The sequence below is a fragment of the Schistocerca serialis genome, chromosome 1 (genome assembly GCF_023864345.2).
Source record: "Schistocerca serialis cubense isolate TAMUIC-IGC-003099 chromosome 1, iqSchSeri2.2, whole genome shotgun sequence".
NCBI lineage: Eukaryota > Metazoa > Arthropoda > Insecta > Orthoptera > Acrididae > Schistocerca > Schistocerca serialis.
Window position 1 is genome coordinate 1,203,478,681 of NC_064638.1, and position 23,162 is coordinate 1,203,501,842.

The 23,162-nt window shown below is 44.2% G+C and overlaps 1 protein-coding gene across 1 annotated transcript in view; it reads right to left on the reverse strand.

Moving 5' to 3' along the window:
* Nucleotides 1–2,926: 2,926 nt before the first annotated feature.
* The window catches only part of LOC126459815 (uncharacterized), a 59,809-nt gene continuing 39,573 nt past the window's right edge, over nucleotides 2,927–23,162 (reverse strand). The window contains exons 2-4 of the mRNA XM_050095884.1: nucleotides 19,012–19,083; nucleotides 14,228–14,383; nucleotides 2,927–3,323 (exon numbers count right to left, since the gene is read on the reverse strand). Coding sequence (XP_049951841.1) covers nucleotides 3,188–3,323; nucleotides 14,228–14,383; nucleotides 19,012–19,083 — 364 coding nt within the window. The 3' untranslated portion in view covers nucleotides 2,927–3,187. The remainder of the gene's footprint in view (nucleotides 3,324–14,227; nucleotides 14,384–19,011; nucleotides 19,084–23,162) is intronic.

Sequence of the window (23,162 nt, forward strand, 5' to 3'; positions counted from 1 at the left end):
ATAAAGATACGGTGAAAATTTTCCGTACATCCTTCTAGTGAATTCAACTTTGCCACAGAAAGGAATACAATATTCAGCCGTAAAACACTTCGATAATTTGCCCATTGAAATGAAATATCCGACAGTAGAAGTGTTTTCAAATGTAGATTAAAGTTATTTCTCCTTAAAAACTCCTTCCGCACCACAGATAAATTCTTGATACAAATAATCTACTACAAACCTGTAAATTACTAGCGTATACTGGGTGTAATAGGTAAAGGTGCAGATATTTTTGTATGTGGTTCCATAATATGTACACACAATATCTTTGTTATTTTTTCTCCGTGTCGAACAGTCTTCCCACAAACACGTCACAAGCTTTAGAACCTCAAGTTTTCTTCGTTACTGTAACAGCACCAATAAGTGGACTTCGCCTCTCGATATAGACTAACCATTTTGTGCCCACGTATTCAGACTTCAACACCTGACCTGCTGCCTCGGGGAAAATAAACATTAATGACATATTCTTGCCACATGTACTTCGAGATACTAACCAACCTAAAAATATACTTCTCCTAACAGCTATAATTATTAGTCTGCAAATGAAGAAAATACTGATGTAATGTCCTTCAGTACTCGTACACCTTCCTCAGACGCCAACAGAAATATCTCCACCTATACCCATTAAACTACATATACACATACTCGTGTGTGTGTGTGTGTGTGTGTGTGTGTGTGTGTGTGTGTGTGTGTATGTGTGTATGTGTGTGTGTGTGTGTGTGTGTGTGTGTGAAAGGCCATCACAAGTTGTCAACATTTATAAGCAGCTGGAATCAACATTTTCCTCCATCTCTTCACTCTTAGCTATTCTTTGATTCGTCAGTGCCGCTGTAACTTTCTACTTGCTAAACTGTTGTAACTGTGTTCACTGTTAAAAACTTAAACAAACAGTATCGTTGCTCCAGAATGATGTTTATGTAATAATTCGATATGAACCGACTTTCGCTTTGCTAGGCTATCCTTATATATTCCTAGACTTTTAATCTTCGAGTATGAAATAGTGAAAGACTTGTTTGTCCAGAGTTTGTTTGTGAATTTCATTATGCTTGCGTTTCAGTGCCCATATGTTCTCGCAAGATGTCACATGTCAAAGCAAAATAATCTTTGTACAACTGCGAACCTTCGCTGATGTTGTGTGGACTATCTGTTTAGTATTAAATTGCCTGGGGATGGCCTAAACAGCAGAAAGCCGGTTCATAACGAACAATAAACTCATTATTATTGTTGAATATAATAATTCATTTGTTTGTAATGTGTCTATGTTGCTCCTAGTACCGACGGAATGTTCCATAAAAATCGTATTGTCAGTCTTAGTATTTCACGCTAACTTTCAGTAGTTACCCTGTTTTTAGTGTATTGATGTATTCACATTGTAGTAATTATTGTGGTTTACTTTGTTCTACTACCCAAAAACCAGTATTTAAAGACTGTCACTCCCGTACTCGCTGACTTCATTAAGCTTTTATTTCTATACCATAGCATTTTTGTCAGTGTTTTTATAAATTCAATAAAACATTATTGACTATCCCCAAACTTAAGTTAAAGCTGTCGTGAACCCGAACATTAGTCTGAAGACCGCAGTGCTTTAACCAGCATTGGTCCTATATGAGATGGTGAAAGGTCTCTGTTGGATTCCTGTCATGTTAATTTCTTAAATCTGTTGTCATTTACGGCATAAATTCCACTTCTAAATTTACTGGTGTTTCTGACTCAATCTGGAAGGAGACTGAGCAGTGGAACATGTTACTTTTACACATAAACAAGAACGATCTGCCACACTACAACACTTTAAAACACAGTTTATATGTAATTCATGTCACTCAGTCTCATATGGAACCTTCATCTGCTTTCTTTTATATAGTGTATATGATAAAATACTGTCATCCCCCTTCCCTTGTGTGTGAAAGGATGAATGAGCAAATGTATTTCTAGTTGCGCGCTTGATGGTAGCAGACAAGCCTGTCTGCTAGAGAACAGTAGGACCAACGTTGGAACAGGTAGATACGCTTTCTATTCTTGATAAGGTCCTGTCCGTCCCTTGTCATGTTTATATAGGAAGCTGCCTCTCTGGTCACTTCCGATTGTATATGTGAGGCACCCTCGGTAGGGGCCCACGCCGATCTGTCCGCGGCAAGCGTCTGAAGTGGTAAGATCTCCGGCTGAGCACATCTCTGCTAAGTCTGAAGGACAATGGATTTCTTAAGCTCAGCCTAACTGAAAATTTAATCACCTTTGTTTCAGATTTAGATCTAAAATATCTTATGTTATCTTAAATTGCAACGCAGTGTAATTCGAGTGTGGAGTTCAGAATATCTTCCACTAGTTGCTTTGTCACTACTTTGGTAAACTGGACAGGATACGTGGTGAAACAGTTGCTCCGTAATGCATGGATAACTTCCTCAGATAGCTCACAGCTTTTAACCCGCTTTTATTATCTTGAATATCAGCACCGCTTTCAGAACAACTTAATGCATCAACATTACAATGGTATGCCCTGGTCTTCCTGCCAGCTTTACAGTGACCTGAGCAGCCGGTTATGGGGGTCCTACCGTTTAACATGGACATTGAACAATGAGGCATCGAGGCACTTTTCACATGTACTAAAGACTGCGAAAGGTGAAAACAGTAATACATAGTTGTCGATTGCACACTAGACCTCTTGATATGTTATTTGCACTTGCCCACTGAGCCACACTACTTAATTTATATAATTACTTAAAGGGTATTTGCTACAGAGATCACACAAAATTCATTACATACTTCTCTATTTATTTATTTGTTATTGTACATCTGAACGTTACATAAAAAAACGCTTAGCCTCCTGATGTTAACACTTTCTTAGCGAGCTAACTATTATCAGGCCGAGAACATGTGTGTAAAGAAAGTCGATCTAGGAATTCGTGCACTTACATAAAGCAACTGTAACCTTGCGAAAAAACCATGGAAAAAGTTTAAAGTGTGTGTCACACATGAATTGCAGGCACAAGTAAACCATTAAAGTAGAAGAACTAAGTGCAGGTAAACTTGAGAGTACTGTCCAACGGCCACGAATGAAAGTCGTTGACAAATTTCACACGGTGTCTTTGAAGCGCGGAAACAATAAATGGGGTGGGGAAACGGAGATTGGTCGAGGAGCCGGTCCTGTGGTTCAGTCGAGGTCCCTCTTGCCAGGCGAGTCGATGCTGTTGAGGTGCTGGTCCTCGCCCTGGGCCTGTTTGATGTCCTGGTAGTCGCAGCCGCCCATCCGGCCGCCGATGTAGCACTCCAGCGTGCGCCGCCGCTTGCTGCAAAACACACAGGCAACGTGAAGCGGTCCCTCTCACATCCTGACATTATCAAAAGTATCCGGAATCAGCAATGCATTGCGGAACTGACCGTTAGATGTCGCTGGAGGCGGTGCCGCTAGTACAAAAGGAGACGGAGAGTATCGTATTGTCAGTAGGGAAGCAGGAACAGCTCGTTGTGGACCAGCCACTGCATGTTACCTGAGTAATAAATCCGTCAGGGACATTCCAACCCTTCTAGAGCTGCCCAGGTCGACTGTTGATGGTGTGATACTGAGTTAGAAACGCGAAGGAACAATTATGGCTAAAACAAGACCGTGAAGAACTCATGCAGTGATGGACAGGAACCGTCGAACATTAGAGAGGGTGACTGTAAAAACTTGCATGAAACGGGCGGAAGGAATCATTCGTGAGTTCCAAAGTGCTACTAGCCATCTAGCTAGCACACTGACTGGGCGTAGAGAGTAAAAAAGAATGGGGCATTGTGGTCGAGTAGCTCCCCATAAGCCACACATTTTTGTAGTCAGTGCTAGGCGACACTTGCGGCGGTGTAAAAAGGGGTGCCACTGGACAGTAGATGACTGGAAACGGGTGATTTGAGAAGATGACTGATGCTGTGTCAATTAGTTGGAAGGGTTTGGCTTTGGCTTTGGCTTTGGCGAATGCCTGTGCAACGTTACCTGCCTTCATATGTATTGCCGACAGTGAATTGCGGAGGAGGTGGTGTATGATATGTGGGTGTTTTTCGTGGTTTGGGTGTGGTGCCCCTGTTGCTCTTAAGACAACGCTAAATGTTGACAGGAATGAACATATTGAACAGCGTTGTGCACTGTCTACTGTAGAGGAAAATTTCAGAGAAAATTTGAGTTAGCATGACAATGCACTCGGTCATACAGCAGCAACTGTGCCTATGATTTGTAGATATTAACATCCCTGAAATGAACTGCTCTACTCAGTGTCCCCACCTGAACCTAGTGGAGTACCGTCGGGATGAATTAGAAAGGCGACGTCGCTCTAGATCCCAGTGTCTAACATCACTACCCTATTTTTTCGCCTCTAGAGAGAGAGAGAGAGAGAGAGACTGGCCTGCCATTCCTTCACAGACAGTTAAAACGTCTTCATACATTAAAACTCGGGCTCCAACGTGGAACTTCATCATTTCACAAGAGGAAGTGCTCTGACGACTGAGGCATCCAAACACAATTCATATTCCGCTCTCACAGCTGTGCTTCCACCAGTACGGCTCCTACCTTCCAAACTTCAGAGAATTTCTCCTGTCTGCCTTCTTGGACTAGCACTCCTAGAAGAAAGGAGAATGGCTTAGTCAAAGCGTGGGGGACTGTTTACAGAATAAATTTTCGCTCTCGAGAGGAGAGAGTTCAGATTTGAAACTCCCTGGCAGACTAAAACTGTGTGACATACCAGGACTCGAACTGGGATCTTTGCCTTTACCAGGCAAGTATCCAGATACTTTCGTCAGATAGGATCTGTAGCACTACAGTCACAGCATCGAGTAGTCCCGATTTAGAAAAGACGCTGCTTGTGCAGAGAGTGAGGCAAGACAGTTGAGTAACGGTGGCAATGACGACGAGTTGCCACGCACACACGCACATACTTTTTTTGTGGTCTGATTACCGTTGCTCTTTCGAAGTCGTCTTGCATATAAAACTGGCGGGCAGATGATAACAACGCCAAGTGCAGTCATTTTTCTCTCTGTGTTTGGTCATCAGCATCCATTCCAGGCTAAACATCTTACACTTTGTGGTATGATTTGGTTACCTGCATCATCAGACTATTTATTTGTTTGTTTCCCAAATCAGAACAAAGCAAAACTGTGGTTACAGTGCTACGGTGCGTATAGGTTAGTGAAGCGACAAATATTAAACTATTGCAAAAACTAAGTTTTTTAAAGCAATCACTTGTTTAAAACTCTAGCACTGAACCTAAATGCTGTGAATTTCTCTGATTCTTTTGGCGTATAACACTTGTGAAACATTTTGTTATCAATTTAATTATTATATTTATAACGCATATTTGAGATATTGATTAACTGAGTAAAGACTGTCAAACTTAATACACATACACAGTTGTTTCATTATCATATTTTCAATAAATTCAGTTTGCACAATCTTTATTAGAATCATTTCGAAACATCAAAATTAGGATAGCATGCAAGTGGCCATTTTTTGTTAAGAACTGAGGAGCAGAGTTATCAGCTTTTGGGCCAAGACTTGATTTGCAACTTTGTACAGCTCTATTATGAATTGCATGAAAATAATTTGTGTGTATCCAAAATGATTTAATTAAAAATAGTACAAAATGTGGTTACTCAGGGAATTTGTTCAAAGGTTGCCAACCAATGCCTGCAAGTTACGAAACAGAACTATAATCAAATAAAGAAAGCCAATGATCTTGACAATAAAACATTGTAAAGAATGTTTATATTGTTCTGTTTTAAATACTACTATAAAAATAAAATGGCATTAAAATTTTTGCTGCAGAAGCTAACGTATTTGACCAGAACGTAAATACTCGCCTGTTGACAGTAATTTGGTATTAGGCATCTGTACAATAAAGAGTGATATGTAATTTGAATCTTTTTTTCATATATCTGCGTGTGAAAAAGAAGTGCCTGTACAGGAAGGCAACTTTTAGTAAATAATTAGCCTTTCCCCCATGGCTTCGCCTGTGTGCGCGCACGTCATATAAAATGTGAATACATTTTGATCCCTCTCCTCCTCCCCCCTATGTCTGCCCATCATCTCCTCAACACCCTATCTGCTTATCTCCTCTTGCCACCTCGCAGCCCATCGCCTCTCCCCTCCCCTCTGTTTGTCAATTCCTCTCCCTTTGTAAATCACATTCTCCTTGCATCTTCCTGGCAGATCAGAACTGTGTGCCGGACCGAGACTCGAACTCGGGACCTTTGCCTTTCGGGGACAAGTGCTCTACCATCTGAGCTACCCAAGCATGGCTCACGCCCCGTCCTCACAGCTGTACTTCTGCCAGGAATACTGCCAGGATACTGGCAGAAGTGAAGTTGTGACGACGGGGCGTGAGTCGTGCTTGGATAGCTCAGATGGTAGAGCACTTGTCCCCGAAAGTCAAAGATCCCGCGTTCGAGCCTCGGTTCGGCACACAGTTTTGATATGCCAGGAAGTTTCATATCAGCGTACACTCCGAGCAGAGAAAAATCTCATTCTGGACACATTCTCCTTTCTCTCTGTCCAACTCCTCCACTCCCTTTCTCTGTCTCCTCCACTCCCTTTCTCTGTCTCCTCCTGCCCCTCTCTCTCTGTACATGATCTTCTACCACCTCTCTCCCTACCCAGCCTATCCTCTGTCCATGTTAACCGTCCGTGTGGTATGTCCATCCACATGTGTAGCCTCAGCAAAAGAGGTTGATGAGGTAGGCTGGTATTATGCCTACAATATGCCTCTCATGCAGGTAGCCTACATTATGTGAATGGTTTGGAAACTGATTTTTTCACATAATGTGCAGGCTGCCATGCAAAGCAGGCCGACAAAGCCCGTTGATACTACTACTAGAACACAAGACACCTGTTGAGTTGGACAGTCCACACGTTGGGGGCTGGAAAACCGTTTCTAGCCTCTGATGTGTAGGTACCATGAAAAGTAGGTCTTTAAGGCAGGTCAGTAGTATTACTGCACAGTACACCTGTCACATAGGACAGCCTATACGATCGGGGGCTGTATCTATATCTCCATAAATAATAGAGCTAGAGCGTTATAAACGCCCTACATTGGTGCTCTTGGCACGTGGTGTTCCTTTGTCAAATTTGGCCCACTTGGGCCCAGCGGCCTGGGAGGAGTTCTTACACATACGTACATATTTCAGCTTTATATATACACTCTTGGAAATTGAAATAAGAACACCGTGAATTCATTGTCCCAGGAAGGGGAAACTTTATTGACACATTCCTGGGGTCAGATACATCACATGATCACACTGACAGAGCCACAGGCACATAGACACAGGCAACAGAGCATGCACAATGTCGGCACTAGTACAGTGTATATCCACCTTTCGCAGCAACGCAGGCTGCTATTCTCCCATGGAGACGATCGTAGAGATGCTGGATGTAGTCCTGTGGAACGGCTTGCCATGCCATTTCCACCTGGCGCCTCAGTTGGACCAGCGTTCGTGCTGGAGGTGCAGACCGCGTGAGACGACGCTTCATCCAGTCCCAAACATGCTCAATGGGGGACAGATCCGGAGATCTTGCTGGCCAGGGTAGTTGACTTACACCTTCTAGAGCACGTTGGGTGGCACACAGTGTTACTAGTAGAAATATAAATGGCCCAAATGGCTCTGAGCACTATGGGACTTAAGTTCTTTGGTCATCAGTCCCCTAGAACTTAGAACTACTTAAACCTAAATAACCTAAGGACATCACACACATCCATACTCGAGGCAGTATTCGAACCTGCGACTGTAGCGGTCGCGCGGTTTCAGACTGTAGCGCGTAGAACCGCATGGCCACTGCGGACGGCGAAGAAATGTAAATAGATAGTTAATTTACATATCTTATTGAAGCATTTTTCCAAGTACAATGTTATACTACTCGTCATCTTCTCTGTGGGGTTGCTTTCCAGGTTTCTTCTTTCTTGCAGAAATTATGTCCGGTAACAATTTTATTTCTAGTGGGATGAAAGGGTATCACTCCTCGAATATTACACAACTTTATGTTGATGTAACAAATCCATTATACGAGAGTTGGAGCTTCAATAGTGGCAATTATTTATTTACAGCTCGTACAAAACAGATACGTGTTTCAAAGTTTTACTGACCTTCAAAGTAGTCAACAGCATTGTGTATAACCCGTTGCCAGCGATGTGGAAGTTGTAGGATACTCTTAGCAGTGCCAGTTGTGTTGACAGTTTGAGCGGCGCGCTCTACTGTCCAACGAATTTGTAGCAGTTCTGAAGCGAATGCCGTGAAGTGTTTCCTTCAGTTTAGAAATCGAGTTGAACTCACGAGGCCTTAAGTCAACACTTAGTAGCCCCATCACTCAAACTAATCATAACAGCTTTCACTGTACGTGCTTGAGCATTGTCCTGCAAAATGATGGTCAGGTCCTGTACAAAGTGTCATCTCTTCTGTCTCTACGCTGCTCGTAGGTTGTGTTCCAAAAATGAACAGCGTGGAGACAGAAGTGACAGAAGTGATGACACTTTCTGCACAAGGACAATGCTCAAGCACGTACACTGCTAGCTGTTACTTATTTGTATGAGTGATGGGGCTGCTATGTGCTACACCACCTACTTTCCTCCCCTGTCTTAAGCCCTCTTAAGTTCAACTCGATTTCTAAACTGAAGGAAACACTTCATGGCATTCGCTTCAGAGCTGCTACAAATTCGTTGGGCAATAGACCGCTCAGCTTGAAATGTCACCGAGCGAGGTGGCGCAGTGGTTAGACACTGGACTCGCATTCGGGAGGACGACGGTTCAATCCCGCGTCCGGCCATCCTGATTTAGGTTTTCCGTGATTTCCCTAAATCACTCCGGGCAGATGCCGGGATGGTTCCTCTGAAAGGGCACGGCCGACTTCCTTCGCCATCCTTCCCTAATCCGATGAGACCGATGACCACGCTGTCTGGTCTCCTTCCCCAAAACAACCAACCAACCATCGAAATGTCAACACAAATGGCACTGCGAAGAGTATCCTACGACTTCCACATCGCTGGCAACGGGTTATACACAATGTTGGTGACTACTTTGAAGGTCAGTAGAACTTTGACACACGTATCCATTTTGTACGAGCTGTGAATAAACAGTTGCCACTATTAAAGTTCCAACCCTTGTACACTCCTGGAAATGGAAAAAAGAACACATTGACACCGGTGTGTCAGACCCACCATACTTGCTCCGGACACTGCGAGAGGGCTGTACAAGCAATGATCACACGCACGGCACAGCGGACACACCAGGAACCGCGGTGTTGGCCGTCGAATGGCGCTAGCTGCGCAGCATTTGTGCACCGCCGCCGTCAGTGTCAGCCAGTTTGCCGTGGCATACGGAGCTCCATCGCAGTCTTTAACACTGGTAGCATGCCGCGACAGCGTGGACGTGAACTGTATGTGCAGTTGACGGACTTTGAGCGAGGGCGTATAGTGGGCATGCGGGAGGCCGGGTGGACGTACCGCCGAATTGCTCAACACGTGGGGCGTGAGGTCTCCACAGTACATCGATGTTGTCGCCAGTGGTCGGCGGAAGGTGCACGTGCCCGTCGACCTGGGACCGGACCGCAGCGACGCACGGATGCACGCCAAGACCGTAGGATCCTACGCAGTGCCGTAGGGGACCGCACCGCCACTTCCCAGCAAATTAGGGACACTGTTGCTCCTGGGGTATCGGCGAGGACCATTCGTAGCTGGGCTACGGTCCTGCACACCGTTAGGCCGTCTTCCGCTCACGCCCCAACATCGTGCAGCCCGCCTCCAGTGGTGTCGCGACAGGCGTGAATGGAGGGACGAATGGAGACGTGTCGTCTTCAGCGGTGAGAGTCGCTTCTGCCTTGGTGCCAATGATGGTCGTATGCGTGTTTGGCGCCGTGCAGGTGAGCGCCACAATCAGGACTGCATACGACCGAGGCACACAGGGCCAACACCCGGCATCATGGTGTGGGGAGCGATCTCCTACACTGGCCGTACGCCACTGGTGATCGTCGAGGGGACACTGAATAGCGCACGGTACACCCAAACCGTCATCGAACCCATCGTTCTACCATTCCTAGACCGGCAAGGGAACTTGCTGTTCCAACAGGACAATGCACGTCCGCATGTATCCCGTGCCACCCAACGTGCTCTAGAAGGTGTAAGTCAACTACCCTGGCCAGCAAGATCTCCGGATCTGTCCCCCATTGAGCATGTTTGGGACTGGATGAAGCGTCGTCTCACGCAGTCTGCACGTCCAGCACGAACGCTGGTCCAACTGAGGCGCCAGGTGGAAATGGCATGGCAAGCCGTTCCACAGGACTACATCCAGCATATCTACGATCGTCTCCATGGGAGAATAGCAGCCTGCATTGCTGCGAAAGGTGGATATACACTGTACTAGTGCCGACATTGTGCATGCTCTGTTGCCTGTGTCTATGTGCCTGTGGTTCTGTCAGTGTGATCATGTGATGTATCTGACCCCAGGAATGTGTCAATAAAGTTTCCCCTTCCTGGGACAATGAATTCACGGTGTTCTTATTTCAATTTCCAGGAGTGTAGATGAACAACACTTTCCCAAAATTCTTCCAATAAACCAAAGTCGACCATTCACCTTCCCTACGACAATCCTCAAATGCTCGTTCCATTCCGTATCGCTTTGCAACGTTACTCCCAGATATTTAAACGACTTGACTGTGTCAAGCAGTGCACTACCAATGCTGTACTCGAACGTTATGGGTTTTGTTTTTCTTACTCATCGGCATTAACCTACATTTTTCTAAATTTAGAAAATTGAATTCTAAATTCATCACGACAGCTAGGAATTTTATCCACTTATCTTGTATCCTCTCACAGTCACTCAATTTCGACACCTTCCCGTACAGCACAGCATCATCAACAAACAACCGCAGATAGCTGCCCACACTGTAAGGCAGACTATTTCTGTAGATAAAAATAATAGCCGTTATATCACAGTTGGGGCCCTCCTGACGATACCTTTGTCTCTCATGAAGACTCGACGTCGAGGACAACTATTTAAGAAGTCTTCAAGCCACTCACGTGTCTGGGAATCTTTTCCATATGCTCGTACATTCGTAAACACTCTGCAGTAGGGCACCATGTCAAATGCTTTACAGAAAACTAGAAATATGGGATCTGCCTGTTGCCCTTTATCCGTAGTTCGCAGCATATCATGTGAGAAAGGAGCAAACTGAGTTTTGTACGAGCGATGCTTTCTAAAACCATGGTCATTCGTGGTCAGAAGCTTATTGATCTCAAGGAAATTTATAACGTGTGAACTGAGATTATGTTCAAGAATTTTGCAGCAAACCGATGTTAAGGATACTGGTCTGTAATTTGCGAGTTCTTGTAGAAAGGAGTCACCAGCGCTTTCCTCAAGTCTCTTGAACTTTGCGCCGGGTGAGAGATCCACGATAAATGCAAACTAAGTAAGGTGTCAATGCCGTAGAGTACTTTTCGTAAAATGGAACTGCGATTCACATTTGCTGCTAATGTTTTACACTGTCGGAGCTGTTTTGTGGGCTGCTGAAAGATGTCTGAAACAATTTTCCTTGTTCTTAATAAATTTTAATGAAACGTAATTATGCTGTTTTAAGGCACAGGCAATACATTAAATCCCTAAAAAGAGGAACGGTCTGGAGCTAGTACGTCGCTGTTGAACTTTCCTGTCTATTCTTTAACTGCAAAGGTGTGGGTGGAAATAAAAACATCAGTAAGTGTCTGTGTGCAGCTGCATCGATTGTGTAAAAACTTCAGTGTTGATGAAAGACGGTGGGGATGCCAGCTGACAAATTGACGGATGCAAAAGTAAAAATTTTTATTATTCCCTGTGATACTTTTTCACTTCAGCTGTATTTATTGATGCCAGATTTACACGTTATCGAATTCATAGCCGAATATCTTACTCTCTAGGTACCTTACAAGGATATGGGAATCAGTCTATATTCGCAATCTATGTCATCCTCAGAGACAGAAAACTGTTTCTCATGTAGCGACACGGGTGCGAAAACATATCATTTATAACAACTTGTCCTTAGTATAATCACTGTCCACTATAAACAAGTTTGAAACAAATGCTTTGAGGCCACTGGTAAGTCGTGCATGAGTAACAAAGTCGTATTTGATAGCTTACTGTTTTCGCATATTTCGCTTGACATGTATTTCTATCTGTAAATCCAATAAAAACAATATCGATCGAGTTTTCAAATTTTTATTCGTTAGCAACCAGTTTCGGCCCTTTCCTCAGACCATCTTCGGTCTTCCCCCCCCCCCCCATTATGGCTACTGGTGGCGGCAGACTGAGCGAGATCCATAGAAGTGAGGATGTCACTGGTTACATCGATGGATGTCGCCACCAGCAGCCATAATTGCGGGGAAAAGCCCGAAGATGGTCTGAGGAAAGGGCCAATACTGGTTGCTAACGAATAAAAATCTGAAAAAACGACCGAAACTTATCTTTATTAAATTTTTTGCGTTTTATACCGATCACTGCTTTTTCTAATTACGGACTGCTTTACATTTTTTTTTTATTTCCATCTGTTCGAATTCTTAGAAATTACGTTCTCAAATATGTTGTGCAAGTCTTTTTGGCTAGCGGAAGAGTGAATGATTTCAAACCTTCCTTCATACTATGTTGAGTGATCTTGAGGTATTCACAATATTCTCTTGGATTTTCTCTTTAGATCTTCAACAATCGATAACGAAATTTAAGAACGTATTTCTCCTTCTCAAGGTGGCAGGGGTAAAATACAGGGAGCGAAAGGCTCTTTACAATTTGTACAGAAATCAGATGGTAGTTATAAGAGTCGAGGGACATGAAAGGGATGCAGTGGTTGGGAAGGGAGTGAGACAGGGTTGTAACCTATCCCCGATGTTATTCAATCTGTATATTGAGCAAGCAGTACAGGAAGCAAAAGAAAAATTTGGAGAAGGAATTAAAATCCATGGAGAAGAAATAAAAACTTTGAGGTTCGCCGATGACATTGTAATTCTGTCAGAGACAGCAAAGGACTTGGAAGAGCAGTTGAACGGAATGGACAGTGTCATGAAAGGAGGGTATAAGATGAACATCAACAAATGCAAAACGAGGATAATGGGATGTAGTGGAATTAAGTCGGGTAATGTTGAAGGAATTAGATTAGGAAATGAGACACTTAAAGTAGTAAATGAGTTTTGTTATTTGGGAGGCAAAATAACTGATGATGGTCCAGGTAGAGAGGATATAAAATGTAGACTGGCAATGGCAAGGAAAGCGTTTCTGGATAAGATTTAAGTGTCAGGAAGTCGTTTGTGAAAGTAGTTGTATGGAGTGTAGCCATGTATGGAAGCCGGCCGGAGTGGCCGAGCGGTTCTAGGCGCTTCAGTCTGGAACCGCGCGACCGCTACGATCGCAGGTTCGAATCCTGCCTCGGGCATGGATGTGTGTGATGTCCTTAGGTTAGTTAGGTTTAAGTAGTTCTAAGTTCTAGGAGACTGATGACCTCAGCTGTTAAGTCCCATAGTGCTCACGGCCATTTGAACCATGTATGGAAGTGAAATGTGGACAGTAAATAGTTTAGTCAAGCTTTCGAAATGTGCTACTACAGAAGAATGCTGAAGATTAGATGGGTAGATCACATATCTAATGAGGAGGTATTGAATAGAATTGGGGAGAAGAGGAATATGTGGCACAACTTGACTAGAAGAAGGGATCGGTTGGTAAGATATGTTCTGAGGCATCAAGGGATCTCCAATTTAGTATTCGAGGGCTGCGGGGAGGGTAAAAATCGTAGAGGGAGACCAAGAGATGAATACACTAAGCAGATTCAGAAGGATGTAGGTTGCAGTAGGTACTGGGAGATGAAGAAACTTGCACAGGATAGAGTAGCACGGAGAGGTACATCAAACCAGTCTCTGGACTGAAGACCACAACAACAAACATTTCCCCTTAGTGAAAGTGATGCCACTAGAGATTACGCTGAGACTAAGTTCCACTTGTTCGTGCCAGAGCACTCATCAGCCACGTGAGAAACTACGTTTACTTCCACGTCCAGCTTCATGTACCTTGTAAGGTTGGCTTACGGCTGTCTCCTTCTTCCCATCAGCGTACTCAGGTGGGTTTCTATTGTTCTCCCTCCTCGGATGTTAGGAAGACTGACGCGTGTTTTTGTAACTACTCCGCGAGTGATAGTGGAGCCGGCTATTGACTTGTTTGTTTACAGACTTACCCCACATCGTGAGACTCCAGCGGTTGGCGATCCCTTTTGGCGGACAACAGGTCGGTGACGACGTCCTCAGGCCGGCGCATCTCCACGAGTTCCTCGTAGAAGCACCTGCGGGGTTCTCCGGCCACGTCCGTGCACACCACACTGCCGCGCCGCTTCCTGAACACAAAGGCATTTGCAACCGCCACAATAAGGCCCATAGCTGCCACTAACAGCACGATTTCTGAACACAAAATGTCGCTAAGCTATTGGCGTGAGTGTTTCCAGTTTGCGTTTGTTGAGTCGGAAGTCCCCGTGTGGCTGCGCGATGTATGATGCGACGGCGACTTCCGACTCAAAATCAGGAAAATATGTACATAGAAATTGAATAGCAATTATCATTGTTTCAAGTAGATCGTAAATATATTTGCTCCAAGTAGATCATACATACATTTGCTCTTTCTTACTAAATACGTCAATTCAAATTACACTGAAGAGCCAAAGAAACTGGTACACCTGCCTAATATCGTGTAGGAGCCCCACGAGCTCACAAAAGTGCCGCAACATGACGTGGCATGGACTCGACTAATGTATGACGTAGTGCTGGCCGGAATTGAAATCTTGAATCCTGCAGGGATGTCCATAAATCCGTAAGAGTACGAGGGGTGGATATCTCTTCTGAACAATACGTTGCAAGGTATCCTAAATATGCTCAATACAGTTCATGTCTGGGGAGTCTGGTGGCCAACAGACGTGTTTAAACTCAGAAATGTGCTCCTAGAGCCACTGTGTAGCAGTTATGGACGTGTGGAGTGTCGCACTATCCTGCTGGAATTGCCCAAGTCTGTGGGAATGCACAATGGACATGAATGGATGCAGGTGATCAGGCAGGATGCTTACGTACGTGCCACCTGTCTGAGTCGTATCTAGACGTGTCAGGGATCCCGTATCACACCAACTGCACACGCTCCATTCCATTACAGAGCCTCCACCAACTTGATCAGTCCCCTGCTGACATACATGGTCCTCGGCTTCGTGAGGTTGTCTCCATAAACGTACGCATCCATCCGCTTGATACAATTTGAAACGAGATTCGCCCGACCATGCAACATGTTTCTTGTCATCAACAATCCAAGGTCGGTACGGAAATGTCCCGGGCGACGAGTAAACCTTTGTGTCATTCAGGCATCAACTGTAAACGAGTTGGCCTTCGGCTCCGAAAGCACATATCGATGATGTTTCGTTGAATGTTTCGCACTCTGATACTTTTTGACGACCCAGCACTGAAATTTACAGCAATTTGCGAAGGGTTGCAGTTCTGTCATGTTGAACGATTCTCTTCAGTCGACGTTGGTCCCGCTCTTGCAGGATCCACTTCATCACTGCCTCGGAGACGCTGTGTCCCGTCGCTCGTACGCCGACTATAACACCACGTTTAAGCTCCTGCCATTGTATGAACAGTAACAGATCTAATAACTGCACCAGACACCTGTTATATAGGCGGTTACCTGTTCACATATTTCTGTATTTGCATTCGCATGCCTGTACCAGTTTCTTTGGCGCTTCAGTGTAAATAAACGTTGCCTTAACTGTGAAATATTTTTCGTGCAGCGCAACAGCAGACGACATGATTCTGCGAAATTGCTGCTTCTAATGTGTAAATGCTGCCATCTCAATCCATCTGAAACCATCTCCAGATGGGCGTTTGAGGTTGATTCAAAAGATTGCACACAAATGCAAGGAGGAGTCGAAATACAACTTAAGAGTAGGGGCTTATGGTCGGAAAAATTCCTGCTCAGTGAAAGCGAGTGAGCGAAAGTCAGATACAAGGTCTTCATCGAACAAGTCCTTCGAAACTTTTCTTCAGGTTATAGCGAAATGCTTTCAGCTGTTAGGCAGGCGACCATTCAGAAATGGCACACAGTGAACTGTGAAGGGCGTTGTTCGCAAATTAATTTCATTAATTTACGTTTCCTTTAATAATTACTTTAGTTTTTTAAACTTTGACAGCTAACATCCTACACGAAGTATGAGAATTTTCTTATAGCTATTTATTTTTAATCTGCGTATCACACAATTAGTGTTTTTATAGTTTTACCCCAGTATGGTTCCTCCATGGCTTTCAAAATCATGTAGTACGTAATCGATATATTCTTTGCATGCTTTCCTTCTGATTATGTTCTTTGATAGCCAACTGTTGCTTTTATTTTATGAAAGAAAACGTTGCCCTTTGTAGGCTGTATAGCTATTCTCTATTTGTGGTGAGATTCTCCAGTTTCGACTCATAAGTCATTTTCCAGCACCTACAATAAATACATGAACATGTACGAGTATTACATTAAAATATGTACACTGTGGAATATCATTAACGATAACTGTCATTGTGCTTATACTCCATAGAGGGAATCTTACTTGCTTATCCAAGCATCTCCGAAGGAATTTTGTGTTGCAGCTCTGAAGAACACAGTCACTCTAACATCGTATTTATCCAACGAAACCGGGTAAACGACTTTCAATTAAAGGTGGAGAAATCGGCCGTGGCAGAGCACGCACTGGGTGAGACCGACCACGTAATACAATTCGCCGACACTGAAGTTCTGGCTGTAGGGAAGTACTATCACACGCTCTTGTTCAGAGAAGCTGTAGAAATACAAAAACACGCGAACAGTTTCAACAAGAAAGAGGAAAGCCTTAAGGTAAACGGATCCTGGCTTCCTGTACTGCAGCGAACGACCGTCGCAGGTAGCAAGAGGAGAACCGCACCGGAAATGACCGCAGAGAAGCCCTCAGATATTGGCGCGCCAGGTACATATAGTCTGCGGCCGCGACCTTGGCTCCATTCATCTCCGGCAATGGAGGGTGAAGCTTTGACAACGCCAGCCACTCGTGCTGGCGAAACGTCAGTAAAATCATTAGATGAACGTCGGCCGAAGAACCCGAGACAGAAGCCAACAGGCAGTTTGTCAACAAGTGGCCACGAAAGCCTCAACAATTTTGAATGATAAGACTGCCTCTTTTGGTGTAAATACAATTACAATTTTGGTTAATGACATTGCACAGCGTATACATGTTAATGAAATACTCATTCATGTTCATGCAGTTTTACAGGTCCTGTAAAATGTCTTAGAGTCAATTACACAACAAATAAAGGGTAACTATACAGCCTACTACGCATAATGCTTTGTGTCACAAAATTCTTGGAGGCATGGGCCCACATACGAGCAAAATATAAGCTGCACGGTTGCTAATACCATCTGTTGACGGATATTGTTTTCCATATCAGTGCGTTCCTAGATGTACGGTCAGTTTGGCAGCTAGCTCTACATATATGAGAGCTATATTTTCAGTATCTTATGTGTGGGGCTTGTTTCTGTACTTAATTATAACTACTGATGGAAACTGTTGTCCACATTGCCCATATTTCCCTGAAGCAGTTTTTTTTTATATTGAATTACTTTGTTTCTGCCACAACTATATCTGATGATGATGTGTGAAAACGTGTTAATAAATTAATTTGCGACAAAGACCCTTCACAGTTTATTGTGTGCCTTACAGATCTGCAACGGTATGTAGCGCTTAACGTGGTCATCTCAAGTGGATGCAACTGGGTGTTGGATCGGGTGGTAAGATCCACCAGCATGACCAACTCGCTCTCCTAGTGTGAAGCTTTCTTTTTCGTATTAAAAGCCTCGTGTATGCGACAAAAATTCCCGAGGAAGATCCATTTCTCGCCAGGACACTTGCAGCGTCTGATGAGGTCCATGCGATTCCTAATGCCCTCTGTAAAGAGCACCAGACTTTTCGACGAAGATGTCATTCGAGTATTGAATGTGGTGGTCGCCTTTTTGAACACCTTCTGAACATTGTTCATCACTATGGGATCCTTACCAGGTAGGACTGGTAGAAGAAATACAGAATATCCAACGAAGAGCGGTACCTTTCGTCACGGGATCGTTTAGTCGCCGCGAGAGCGTTCCGAGATGCTCAACGTTACAAGAGAGGCGTTGTGAGTCACGGAGAGGTTTGCTATTGAAATTTCGAGAGAGCACATTCCAAAGTCAGATGACATATTACTTCCTCCCACATACATCTCCCGTAATGACTACGAAGAGAAAATTCGAAAAATTAGAGCCAGTACAGAGGCTTACTGACAATCATTCTTCCCACGTGCCATTCGCGAATGGAACAGGGTAGGAGGGGAATCAGTTAATGGTACCAGATGTACCTTTCGCTAGACACCATTAGGTGGCTTGAGGAGTATTATGTTGGTGTATAACACTGTTGAGCGAACATTACATGAACCTTCCTGAGCCGGCCGAAGTGGCGCTGCTGTCTGGAACAGCAAGACCGCTACGGTCGCAGGTTCGAATCCTGCCTCGGGCATGGATGTTTGTGATGTCCTTAGGTTAGTTAGGTTTAACTAGTTCTAAGTTCTAGGGGACTAATGACCTCAGCAGTTGAGTCCCATAGTGCTCAGAGCCATTTTGAACCTTGCTGAACTTAAGGGAACTGGGAATTCGTTGTTGTTGTTCCTCTCATTCCAAAACTTTCACATGATGAGGATTCCTTCCAAGATTAAAATCGGAATTTCGACTCGTCTATCACCTCCGTATATTTTTTTGCAATCCTTTTGAATCAACCCGTATGTCTGAAACCTTTTATGCTTCGAATAAAGAAGTAAACGAGTATATAATAGAGACTACTCGCTTCTAATTTTGTCCCAATCAACAATGGAAGATACTGAACAGTACAAGATTTAAAACAAATTATTTTACACTTCTTTGTGCCTGTATTAAGACGTTACTCACCCACGAGTGCCATAGTCTCGATGCCGGAGGCCGTCTATGGTGAGACGCCGTATGAACACCGGTTCCAGGATACTGCTGGAACAATACAACAATGGACACTATCAAAAATGAGCAGTGTGTGAGACTGCAGTAGTACCCCGTTGATGACCTGAAGAAAGAAATCTCGAGTAACATGCAATATTTAACTTTTGTATGTCCATCATTTTAGCAGGACGTCTTTGGAACGACGGCCGTTTACTATCGTGATAAAAAACAAAAACACCTACAGCCGTCCTTATGATTTGATTTTATTTTGTCGCTACAAGTTTCAACGCTTCATTGCGTCATCTTCAGGCTGTTTTGATTCGGTACAGGTTGATACGATCCCCATGCATTACCCATCAGTTGCCAGCATTACTGGATTCTCAGATAATGTGTCAGCGCTCCAACCATCAATTGCCAACTGCCAATATCTAAGTCTGTAAGTGGTAAGATGTTTCACAGTCAAACCCCTATCAGACATTCACACGCACTGAGTTACTGTAGCGATGTCTGTTGCTAATATTACGACCCGCTCAGCCAACACCTGCCCCTTCCAACTCTTGGAGAAAAGAAACTTACAGCTATAAAATATATCACGCAAAAACAGAATATTTGTGTAAAGAAGAGAACCAAAGCGCTGTGCTGTGCACTGTCTAGGCTTCACGTTCTGTCCACAAAAATATTGTAGCAATGAACTCTACTATCTATGATGTGTTGAAAGAGCTTTGTTGTTCTTTCAACATAACTTATGTAGTAGAGCTCATTGCATAGTTTCCACCACGTTCTAGAAGATCGTACACTCGAACCACAGTCAACTCCAAATCCGAAAGCAGTATCTGTAGTCAGTGACATACAACACTTAGCCCTGAAAGCAAGTTTATCACGGACAGCAAGTTACAAATAGAACAGAACTGCCTCCTGGACGGGATTGCCATTTACACAAACATCGAATATTCCTGAATATTCAGACATTACCAAAATAAGAAATTTCGATGACGTTCTAAAAATGATAGATACTACAAAGTTATATTTGCTGGTGCTCGGGTTTGAACTACCGACTCGCAGTAATCCAGCCACCGACGCTGTCCGCTGCTCCAGATCGCACGCAGCGCTCATGAGGCAGTTGCTTCATCTCCTGGAGAAACAGCGACCCGCTGTTTCAGTAGCATTCGAGCCGACTACAGCATCTTAGGTGTAGCGCTTGTCAATAGTCCTCCATATGGCATAGCTGGCGGAGCGCGGCGTTCGGGTCGTGTTACTACATCCTCTTCACTGTGATGAATCTTTGCGATCATCGAGTGGGCTTATATTTTCTTCAAATGAGAAACCCGAATCGTCTAACTGAACCTAAGAACTGTAGTTGGGCTTCATATGAAGGTGTCTCTGGCGTTTTGTCTTCTTAATGAAGGGTCATAATTCTCGATCTGGTATGTGAGGTGACGCAAACGATGATGAATACGGTACGGTACAAAGTAGCATTTTAGTAACTTCTCCGGCAAGCCCACATTCCGCACAGGCATAAATATCTATGCCATATCTCCCGGACTGTATATCGCTGGCAAGTGCTTGGTGTTACCGCATTCTCGGTTCTACTCCTGGCGTCCGGGGACGAGGCGACTTTCTTGCTTATTCGGTCCTGCTGATCAGACTTTATCAAGTATTCATCCTGAGTACCGTCCGGTTGAAACGGGAACAGTGTACCCATTGTCGTTTCGGTCCCGGATTGTGAAGCGGGAAGAACGGGGTGAAGCCTGTAGTGTCTTGCTTCGCTACGTTAGATGCGAATGTCACGATGAACAGGGAGTGAATGGAACAATTTTGTTTCCAAACAAGACACACAGAGCATAACGTCAACATTTTCAGTGTTGTACAGATATTTTCAGCGTAATACAGACAAAAAGATAAGAAACGAAACGAAATACAACTACTCTCTAACTTGCCACCGGAGATCACTGGCCCCATACAGCAAAATAGACAATATTCGCGAACAACTTCCAAAATTTTGTCGGCGGATGGTTTCGGGTTCACTCTATACATAAAAATTACTATAGGGAAAACAAAGAAAAAACAGAAAGCATTACATCTCTATTGATTATGGCTTGTATGTTTTTGTTTAGGAGTAACTCTGTTTTAGAAGGCCTTTTCCTTTTTTCCAGTTCTGACCGAGCAGCGCTTACCATCAAAGTTCTACGTGGGACCATTTGCCGCAGTCCCCAGTCACTGAAATGGATACCGATGGCCTAAATTAACGATCTAAAGATCTCCCCAGAGCCACATGTTCGACTCGTGGCGTCCACAGCCTTTACCTCTTTCTCCTCCTCCTGCTATCAGACTAATGACGCGACGCGTCGGCCCGTTAATGTCGCTTCGCCCTGTTCCTTCCACTAGTGGTATTTCCTCCCTCACAATTTCCCCCTCGCATGTACAATTTAGTATTTAATCATATCTTTTTTACTCTCCGTCTCATTTTAAGATAGAATTACAGCATTAAATTTAGAACGTTCTCTGTTTGTTTGTGCGTGGTTTTCCCATACCTCATGTTCTATTTATGTACTATGCTACACTTTGTGCGTGCTCTTTAGAAACTTTGCCTTTAATAGCTGGTAAATATTGAATACATTCTGGCCTCAGGGGGGAATTCCGTAATTTATTTTCAAAAGTGTCTCTCTGTTTTGACTCATAACCTCCTTGATAGGCGTTTCATTATTTCACTGCCTCATTTATAATAGAAAACCCTCACGTCTCCCACCTCGTGGCTCGTTTTTCTCAATTTTTCTACCGTTCCCCGTTGCTTGTGACTCAGTTCCGTTTTCGCTTAAGCCCTTGCCCTCGACAGGCAGTGCGTAACATATTTCAAAGCAATCTATTAGCTCTATTTCCTCCTATCAGCAGCGCAATATATGAGAGACATATTGTTACAAAAATTCGCGAGATTTCGATGTAGAGCGGATATCTGATCCACAATTGGTACATAGTGCAAGAGCTACCAGAATCAATAGCGAACCGTGATGTATTCTTCCATACAATGGTCTTTTAACCTGACAAGTTTCCAATAGACACTGACGGGAAGTGATGAGCCCAGAAGTCATCGTCGGATGTCGCTACAACTCCGTAAACGTACACACCATCAGTATGTATGTAAATGTTTAGACTTGCAGTTTCTGTGAATGGTAGAAAGGCAACCCGCATGTATTAGTGTTGTTACCAGTCCTGTTACGGTATTTATAAAGCAGTTAAAGCATCAGATGTGTGATCGCAGTGGAGGACATGGAGATGCCGCATAATCGTGTGAGACAGCGTTATCAGCACCTGACAGTTTGATAGGAGCCACGTTGTGGGTCTCCATTTGGCCAGCTGGTAGAACCGTACAGTATGCAGACTTGTGGGGAATTCGGGTGTGGCAGTGATCCAACGTTGGACTGCATGGGAACGCACCAAGCTCATCGTAACCGCTTCACGTCTGCGCTTGTTATCCGAGAAGGAGTAATGGACTACCAACAACATTCTGTGTCATCCCGCACCATTGGTCGGAGACTATCAGCAGCCAAACTAGGGAATTACCATCTCATGCGTAGCCTGTCACTGACACAACACAAACGGCTGCGTTTGGAGCGGTGCCGTGAACGGGAAGCATGGTCTGCAGGTGAATGGTATCGCATTGTGTTGAGAGGTGAATTGGATTTCTGCACTAACCCAGATGACCATTGACACCGAGTAGAGCGGCGACGTGCAGAGAGGTCCCAGTCTTCCAGTGTTTCGGAGAGACACAGCAGTATTACTCCTAGAGTCATGTTGGGGAGCCACCGGTTATGACTTCAAGCCAAGACTGGTAGTGACTGAGGAGAACTCTGACAGCAGAACGGTAAGTCACAGACATCCTATGTACTCGTGTGTTACCTCTCACGTGACAGTATCGTGGTGCCATTTTTCAACATGACAATGCTCGTCCACAGACGGGACCTGTATCTATGAAATGTCTGCGTGTTGTTGAAGTAATGTCATGGTCATCAAGATCCACAGCTTTATGTGTGAGAACAGATTGGAAGGCAACCTCGCTCCAGAGCCAGTATCCAAGATATCAACGAAATGTTGCGAAGCCTCAGATGAGGATACAATGGCCATATGATACC